This window comes from Etheostoma cragini, chromosome 9, assembly GCF_013103735.1.
Source record: "Etheostoma cragini isolate CJK2018 chromosome 9, CSU_Ecrag_1.0, whole genome shotgun sequence".
NCBI classification, from domain to species: Eukaryota; Metazoa; Chordata; class Actinopteri; order Perciformes; family Percidae; genus Etheostoma; species Etheostoma cragini.
The window spans coordinates 489,014-498,714 of record NC_048415.1 but is presented as its reverse complement, the minus strand read 5'-3'; the positions used below and the strand labels follow the sequence as shown (position 1 = coordinate 498,714).

The following is a 9,701-nucleotide window of genomic DNA, read 5'->3' as shown; positions in this document are numbered from 1 at the left end:
CCCCCGACTCTCTCACCACGATGGTGTCTCTCCAGTCTGAACACTTGTTCCCTCGCTGGTGTTTCTCCCGGTTTGATGGGTGTGTTTGTGTTGCAGTCGGGGCTGAAGAACCTCCGAGAACACGCTCTGATGGAGCTGATGGTGGTGAGTGTTCAGCGGTCACTCCCTTTCAACACAAGAGAGGGAGAGAGAAACTATAAATACAGTTTAAACAAAAAACATTGTGGAAATACACGGAAGAATAAATCCTAAATACAATTTTGAAACAGATAAATAACTTTAAATATACAGTTTATTTTAAATACAAATACATAAATGCAAAAAATAAGTTAATAATTAAAATAGGGGGAACCATGCAGGACCTCATAGTGCACCTTCTGTTGTGTTGTTTATGTGTATTTATCACCTGTGAGTCGTGGAGAAGTCCTGACTTCCTGTCCGTCTCTCTGCAGATGCACATGGAGGAGCCGTGCTTCGACTTCCTCAGGACGAAGGAAACCCTCGGGTCAGTGTCCCTGATCACTAGGCCTGGGCATCGTTCTGGTTTTATAACCCTGATAATACCTTTTGAATGCGGTTCTTTGAGGCGTGGAGTTGAAACGGGTCACATGCTAATTTCACAGATGAGAGGAAAGTTGTATTTTTATTCAGTGGTGATTTCCAGGAAGGGCTGTAGTCCTCCAGTCCGGACTCAAGTTTTTCTATGGTCTCGCAATTTCTAGTATCTGGACTTGTCTCGGTCGCTGGTCTTGCCAAATACGGCTTTTGGTCTCGACTGAGTCCAGGTGTCTTTATTATGTTGATATTATCACTTCATTGATATTAGTACACCACCATATGTCATTCTGTTTTCTTTAGATTAGATCATATGATTATACAAAGATGGGTTTTTTAATCAACTAGCCGGGGGAGGGGGGGGTGTAAACCTATTCTAGCCACTGTAGACTATAAAACAAAGTGATCTAACATGTGTTTGAACCGGTTCTCGATGCCCAATCCTAATCCCTCTAATCCCCCTTGCAGGTACCAGGTGTACCCGACCTGCAGGAACACCTCGGGGGTTCTGGGATTCTCCATCACCGTCGAGACTCAGGCCACAAAGTTCAGGTGAGTTGGCTGTTTCTGAACGTTTGATTCCTGCGTTTCTCTCGCTCTTTATAGAGTTACAGCGACGTTAGCTCTGTAATATAGTCCACTGTCACGTTGTTTTCTAGAGTGTTTCTTCTTAGGTTATTTACACTGATGATATGAGACGGCGTATGTACGACACGCCAATCCGTACGCTGTTATTGGCGCGCTATCAAGACGCATACTCTCTTTTTGCAAGAAGAGAGCGCCTTCACGAAGCATAGCTCCTACGGCGCCATTTTAATGCTAACAAGTCATCACCCACCGTTAGCATCCCATTGACTCCCATTCATTTTGACGCCACTTTGACAGAGAATAAGTTCACATCTGAAGAGTTTAAAGACTCAGTTTTTTCCGTTGTTAATTTCTAAAGTACTCGCTTTTTAGCGCGTTTATCAACGCCACCATTGACTGACATTACCTACTAACGAGTAGTATGAAAGGGCACTGGGATGAAAATGGGTCAATTACAGGACCTTCACCCAGGAGACCGGGTCCCGTTTCCTAAACCCAACCACTGCTTTCTTCTCTCGTGTGTGCGTGTATGCCCGCTGTTTACAGCCGATAGCCAAAATACTTGTTAGTGAAGTCATGATGTCATGTTGCGATGTTTCCTTGTCCTCTGTGTTATGAAATGTTTTAATATTGTCTGATTCAGTATGGTTTCGGACCCCAGGAAGACTAACAGGGATCATTATCATAAAGTCAAACTCGTCGTCCCGTTTGTCCTCGCAGCACCGAGTTTGTGGAGGCGAAGATCGAGGAGTTCCTGGCGAGCTTCGGCGAGCGTCTGTCGGGTCTGAGCGAGGACGCCTTCAGGACGCAGGTGACGGCTCTCATCAAGCTGAAGGAGTGCGAGGACGCTCACCTGGGAGAGGAAGTGGACAGGAACTGGTTCGAGGTCGTCACGCAGCAGTACGTCTTCAAGAGGCTCAACAAGGAGGTGAGCCGACTGATGTCATGAGACGGCGTGTGTACGACACGCCAATCCGTACGCCGTTATCGGCGTGACTAAAAAAGTTGATTTAGAGAAGGAACAAAAAGACCGGGGGCTTGCGTTATTTCAAAATCCCGCATTTTCGTTGCAAAAAAAAAAATCACAAATATCTTATCAGAAAGTTGAAAAAAGTTGCGACAAACAGTCTCTTTTGCATCGAACCGCAGTTTCTGCAAGTTCCCGCGATTTCATCGCATTAATCTGCCTTAAAGGAAGTTTTTCCTCGCCACTGTGGCCCTGTTGCTGCTCTGGAGGAGACTACTAGACCTGTTGGGTCCTTGTAAATTATGGAGTGTGGTCTATCTGTATAGTGTCTTGAGATAACTTGTGTTATGAATTGATACTATAAATAAAATTGAATTTAAATTTAATTGAAATTTTTTTTTAAATTGCATAAATATCCCACATATTCCATTGCATTTTTTAAGGAAATGTGCCATGTGTTTATCTATCTTCTAAATCGAACTATGACCGGTTGTGCTCACACAAAGTTTGTCTCTCACTGTCTGTCCTTCCTTTTCTTCTTCCTGTCTTTTCTTCTCTCGTTCTCTGTTGTTTCCTCCTTACATCTTTCTCTCGTTGTCCATCTCTCTGTCTCTCTTGATATATACAAATACAAAGATCTAGTAAAGATGAATTGGTTCTTGACATTGCTAATGAAGACTGTGAAGTACCTGCAGACAGTTACTAATTCTGATGTCTCTGGTTCTGGTTCTGGTTCTGTGTCTCCGCTGCAGATCGAGGCCCTGAAGCTGTTCTCTCAGGAGGAGCTGGTCTCCTGGTTCCTGGAGCACAGAAACACCAACAGCAGGAAGCTCAGCGTGCATGTAAGTGTGTCTGAATTTTAGACAAATACTCAGGAAGTACAGTTTTTAAATGACGTGATAAACATGCACATAAAACCAGAGAATGCTACGATCCTGTAGATGTGATGGAGGGAAGATACCGGCTCTCAAAACGCTCGAAAACGCAGAAAGTACTGAATCTGTAACACGTTTGTTTTCTCTCTCTCCGCCAGGTCGTTGGTTTTGGGGTGGAGGAGAACGACCCAACAGAGCCGAGCGCCGGCTGCGGCCCGACAACCCCCGACAACCCCCCCCACCCCCCCCACCCCCCCTCCTCGTCCTACGGGGAAGTGAGCGAGCTGACCTTCCTGCCGTCCTCCTCGCCGGACGCCACGCTCATCACCGACATCAGAGCGTTCACCTCGTCCCTGCCGCTCCACCCGTACCACAAAATCCTCAGCTAGGCCCGACAGGACGGAGCTAGAGGCCGCCTCCTAGTCAAAATAATAATAAAGTAACCATGACAACAGCTAGCGTTGATGATTGGTCGGAGAGGATGCTGTCAGGGCGGGGGGGGGGCGGACATCTCACACATTTCAAGTGTTTTTAGTTCTTTTGTTTAATGTGAGTTGGTTGTAAAAATGCTGCATTCACTTCCCGTGGGAAAAAAGTCTGAATCTGGGTCTGTGTTTTAGAAGCAGGTCACGTGTGTTAAATAATAAAATAACCACTTTTTTATTTAGCATGAAGGCACGACGAGTACAACAAAATAATAAAATACAATAAAACATTATGCTAAAAGTATTCAATAAAGCTCACACATTAACTTTACATTAACATATTAACTTTAACTTTACATTGATATGTTAACTTTATATTAACTTTATAACCAATTGCAATCAGCTGTAAATTAACCGAATCATCGTTTAACACTGCCGATATAATCGCTGCTAAAACATTTAATTTATCTCCTCTTTCAACTTGAGAGCCTTTACAGCTTCGAGCGATGATATGTTTCTGTTAATTAATTGAATGCGTTGTATAAAGATATAGCTCCTTCAACAAATTAAGCAAGTTGCATGACAGCAGGTTTTTTTGAATCACTTCCTCTGAATTAATCTGCGATTTGAGAAGCTGTAAAACATTGAGTCGCATGGCAGAAGCAGCCGTCCTGATGCGTTCAGGCACGGCACGGAGTGTAGGTCACCGGCCTTTCACACATCCCAAGCACAGTAAAATAGAACGGAGAGTAAAATGGATTGATTAAGATAAGAGCTGAAAAAAACTTAATGGTTTAGCCGCGAGACGTCAAAGTTTGATTTATTACTGCAGACAGAAGGTTGTAATTATCGTATCCAAGCTACAGTTTACTTTTAGTTTTGTCAGGATGCCCAAAAACAGCATCTTTCTGCCTGAAAGTCATCTGTAGTAATGCTAAATATCAGCACAGATAGAAGGCATTTCACAAGTTTAGAAAGTTGGTTAAAATGATATAACTTAATTTTTCAGGGTCCTAAAATTAGGGCCAGTTTTCCTCTGTTTGTGGCTGATTCATTACCCGTAAATGCCCAGAGCTTGTCTCTGATACAGCACCGTCCCTTAAGATTAACACTGATAGAAAACTCTGTTAGCTCAGATTTCAAATGGAATATTATTTTTGGCAATCGTATTATGTAACAGTCTGCAACTATTAAAAATCTAACTAACGTTGTTGCATCTTGATGGATTTAAATAACTGTTTACTAACTGTACTACTGTGAACTAATGAGTCTGATTATTCCCAGGTGAAGTGAATGCAGCATGATGACTCAGGGCTCTGGTTTAAAATACAGTCAGACAAAAAAAGAAGGGCATCACTGATTAATAGCAGCGTATGTTATGTGTAAACATATTATACTGTGTGTTCATACTGTAATAATAATGGATGTCAAATGTATTTCCTGAATGTATCTGGTGGCCAGTGATTGAAAAAAATAAAAAACTGGAGGCCGGATAGTGCCGCTAAAATCATTTTAATTATTTGCAATTGCATTTCCATGACAATTAAAATTACCTCAATTAAGTGTTTCAGTTTCATGCTTTGTTTCATGTTCGTATCTATGAATTATTTTTAAGAGTAGTGATTTCAAATTGCGGGGAACCATCACCTTATCGTGGTGGAGAGGTTTGTGTGTCCGGACAGTTACAATGCACAACTGGAATGTATCATACTAACCCATGATACTCTCTATCCGTAAGGTGTGATCTCAACACACTTGACAATGGCTATGCTTCCACCTGCTGGTAGAGGCAGTAAATTACAACTTGACCCAATTACACTTAACTAAGGACGTGACCTGTGGAACGTTTGCCTTTAACCCTTGTGTTGTCCTTCGGGTCCCCGGGACTTGTGCAGTTTTACCCACCGTGTTGTCCTTCGGGTCCCTGGGACCCACGGCATTGTCCTTCGGGTCCCTGAGGACCCGTGACGTTGTTCTTCGGGTCCCTGGGACCCAAAGACCCTTGATGTTATCCTTCGGGTCCCAGGGACCCATGGCATTGTCCTTTCGGGTCCCCAGGACCCTTGACGTTGTCCTTTTGGGTCACAAGGACCCTTGATGTTGTCCTACGGGTCTGCTGAGGGACAGTGGGCTTGGAGGCATGTGTCTGCTGAGGGACAGTGGGCTTGGATGCATGTGTCTGTTGAGGGACAGTGGGCTTGGAGACAGCTTTCTGCTGAGGGACACTGGGCTTGGAGGCATGTGTCTGTTGAGGGACAGTGGGCTTGGAGACAGTTTTCTGCTGAGGGACACTGGGCTTGGAGGCATGTGTCTGTTGAGGGACAGTGGGCTTGGAGACAGGTGTCTGCTGAGGGACAATGGGCTTGGAGACAGCTTTCTGGTGAGGGACGGTGGGCTTGGAGACAGCTTTCTGGTGAGGGACGGTGGGCTTGGAGACAGCTTTCTGGTGAGGGACAGTGGGCTTGGAGACAGGTGTCTGTTGAGGGACAGTGGGCTTGGAGACAGTTTTCTGCTGAGGGACACAGGGCTTGAAGGCATGTGTCTGCTGAGGGACAGTGGGCTTGGAGACAGCTTTCTGGTGAGGGACAGTGGGCTTGGAGACAGCTTTCTGGTGAGGGACGGTGGGCTTAAAGACATCTGGCTACTAAATTTGACTTGACTTGAAGTGGCAGCAGTTCAATCCACGGTGGACGAGCAGCTGGTGCCCTTTCGAGGTGTTGTATTTTTTATTTTTATTTTATTTTATTTTGCTTGGTTGTTGTTTTTGTACCTTTGCCGTACACTTGTCTTTCTGTGTGTGTGTGTGTGTGTTAATTTTTTTAGTTTTTTCTTACACCTCTTTCCATCGTGTTCCATCTTCTTGTTTGGACACGCCACTTTCACAAGGTCGCTGCGCCTTCCGCCAGTACATGCCCAGCAAGCCCGCCCGGTACGGACTCAAGTCGTGGGTGGCCTGCGACGCCGGCTCCAGCAACGCGTGGCACATGCAGCTCTACACGGGCAAGTCCGTGAGCGGCACGCCAGAGAGGAATCTGGGCGCCCGTGTGGTGCTGGACCTGACCAAGGGCCCGAGGGGCCCACGTAACGAGACGTGCGACAACTTTTTCCCCTTCCACGCGCTGGCCCAGCGGCTGCTCGCCAAACGGCGCCTCACCGTGGTGGGCACGATGCGCAAAAAAACAAGCCCGGTCCCATAAGCTAAAAGTGTCCCTGGGACACAAAGGACAATACAAGGGTTAATAGAGCGACAGTAATAACCCAATGTACCATCATTACTGAGATCAAACAGGTGAACAGCTCCAAAAAAGAAGAAGGACCCCTCTTCCAAAACAAGTGCATCCTTGGTTGATAGCTGGGTGATGGATGCAATATGTTTCAGCCATCAATCAACAAATGACTCCTGAAGATAATTGGTTGTGAAAGGCACTTTTCAATTCATCTCATTTAGATTCTAGTTGTGTTGCACCCTCAATGCCACACCAATAGCGCTCTCAATGTGTGTGTTGTTTTACAACAAGGGTGTAATTAAAAAAGTGCATGTTTTGAGTCTTTAACAGGAGCCAATTTTTTTTATTTATTTATTGTTGTGTATTGTCGTGCTTCTGTCCCTGTGCTCTACTCAAGGAAACTGGGAGAGTCGGCTAAAACACTGACTAGGCGTATGTCAGGTTTAAAGACAACCTATAAGACTCAAATAAGGCACAAAGACAAGAGCATAGGTTTATACTCGCAAGGAGAACGGACAGAGATGAGATCAGTTACAATCTCCTACCGCTCTGAAACTCATCCTGCAGTCGCCTCTCTTTTTATTCATTTTGGGGAGTGCCCTAGTTACAATAGTATAGAAGGTGCATAAGGGAGGGGGAGCAATAACTTTGCATGACCTTTTTTGGTAAAACTAACTTAGAATAACAAGCTTGTCACCCTGAAACCCCAGAGTTGAGACAAACTTCCTCTTTTCACTTGCAGTCCTCGAGCGACCTTTGCACATCTCCTCCTTGCATTGCTTATCTGTTCGTGTAGCTTGGCCACAGCTTCCTGTTTTGCTGAGTTCAGACAGGTGTTGCAGTAGCGACGCTCTGAAACAGACTTCCTGTTCTGCAGCAAGCAAGCAGACACTTTATGCAGCTTATGCACTTCATCTTTCATACTAATAAAATGATTAACATTAGACATAGAGTATATATAATATAAATGTATATGTATTGGAGTAAATATGAGATAACTTTACGTACAATTTATTCCAACAGCGTACATACCACACACAACCCCACTTCAAAAAACCTGAAATATCCTTTTAATAAATAAAGAGTAGTTCACAGTGCCAGCTTCATATTTGGAGCATTTATTTATTAACATATGCTTTCTCCAGTTTTCTGATTGTTTTTAGGATAGACATGTCAGACATTGGAAAAATGTCCCTAAAATATACATGTGCGCTTCATCAATAAACATTTTTATATCTTTCAGACATGCGACTAGTTTCTAAGAAAGTACTTTTAACATTTACATTCCATGTAAAACTATAAAGGATCTGATATGATTCAATTTGAAGATAAAGTAGGCTCAAATCCAAATCATTAAGTTTTCTATACAAGCCTGAAATAACTGATGTCTATCAGCAAGGGACGTTGTCAAATTTCTGAGGTTTTTACATAACCTGATGCATCTTTTAAAGTAGCTAAGCTTACTTTCAAAGTGCTTTGTCCAAGTATGTATTAGTGGACCAAACTTAAAGGTTAAACTCAGGTTGGCTTAGCGAAGCAGATAGTGGTGTTTAGGTTGAAGATGTGGGAATAACTCCTGCCTCATTTCCACATGCTCTTCGATCAGTAACTTCATGTAAGAAATCTGAGATTCTGAAAGGCTAGGTGCACAGACAAATTCAGTTAGCTCCCTCAGAAGTAATATCAGCTGCCATACAGCACTGACAGCATCTTCAGTTATGTCATGCACTAAAAAAGGCAAGAACGTTAGTAGCCCCCTGTTCTGGGCTGCATGGCCCCCAAGCTTTGCTCCATTGCTGGGAACAGCGTTTGGTTTGTTGCTGCTTTCAGCAGGAACTGATTTGAGTCGGATATTTAGTTTGTGTTGATTAAGAACTGCAAACACATTGCTAAGTCACTGTGTATTACCCCCTCAAATGTGTCATGTATTAGACAGGGAGGCAGTCCAGGCTGACACACATGGAAGTGAAACAGTTTGTTGAACACACTGTTGCCTTTAATGCCCTGATGCATAGTAACTTCAGGGTGAATCACTGTAACTGGCAGGAGCTCTGAGTGACACCTGTGAGAGGGTTTGATTAAAATGCATGTTATGTGACATAACATTATCTGCAGCAAAGCTGACATTTTCTGTAAACCTTCCAATAATGTGGGAGCCCAGGTTATCTCCCATTATGCATGTGACAGTACCTCTACGTCTTATAGTTAAAGGACTAGGCTTTATCAGGCACAAGTTCACAGAAAACTTTGTCCACTTCATCCCAAATATTTACAGTCTTTCTCTACACAGAGTATTTGACCAACAGTTGATTGTTGGTGTGGATGGATATTTCCCAGAGTGAAGTAAACAGATAAAACGTTGTACTTTTACCAAGAGGAATAGCGACCTCAAAAGCATCTTGAAAAGCATCACTTTTAAAGAATCTGGGTCTGAAGTGTGCCATCTTCAACCAGAGGTGGGTTAAAACTCTGCAGAACTGCACTTTCATTTTTTAGCATTGCTTTGAGCCTAACCCTTAAGGCAACTGTTTTTAATATTTCATTCCCCAAAACACAAAACAACACTTGATTACATGTCTGTAAGAAGAAGCAGGCACAGAGCCAGAAGAATAATAAAACAGAACATCAGACCCTTCAGCAGAAGAAACTATTTGGGCAGACATGCATGACCTCCCTACACAGTTGGAGATGTCAGTATTAAACCCTTCACCCTTCTGACAGAAAACGCAGGAGGAGAACCGAATGTGACTTTGCAGTAGCTCAGTCCGTAGGGAGTTGGGTTGGGAACTGGAGGGTCACTGGAGTGTGGATTGGTGGCTGGAGAGATGCCAGTTCACCTCCTGGGCACTGCCAGGTGCCCTTGAGCAAGGCACCGTACCCCCCCGACCGCTCAGGGCGCTGGTTCAGCTGGCAGCCCCCCCACTCTGACATCTCTCCATGTATAGTGCATGTATAGGTCCTGAGCATGTGTGTGTATTTCAGGCCTGTGTGTGAGTACTAACAAAAAGTGTGTACACAGAGCAGTGCAGTAATTTCCCCATTGGGGACTAATAAACAAATTATC

At 44.0% G+C, this 9,701-nt stretch overlaps 1 protein-coding gene across 1 annotated transcript in view; it reads left to right on the top strand.

Moving 5' to 3' along the window:
• The window catches only part of LOC117950782 (nardilysin-like), a 20,401-nt gene extending 15,426 nt beyond the window's left edge, over positions 1 to 4,975 (top strand). Inside the window, exons 16-21 of the mRNA XM_034882121.1 lie at positions 36 to 144; positions 453 to 505; positions 1,024 to 1,107; positions 1,864 to 2,071; positions 2,863 to 2,952; positions 3,144 to 4,975. Coding sequence (XP_034738012.1) covers positions 36 to 144; positions 453 to 505; positions 1,024 to 1,107; positions 1,864 to 2,071; positions 2,863 to 2,952; positions 3,144 to 3,374 — 775 coding nt within the window. The 3' untranslated portion in view covers positions 3,375 to 4,975. The remainder of the gene's footprint in view (positions 1 to 35; positions 145 to 452; positions 506 to 1,023; positions 1,108 to 1,863; positions 2,072 to 2,862; positions 2,953 to 3,143) is intronic.
• Positions 4,976 to 9,701: the final 4,726 nt, after the last annotated feature.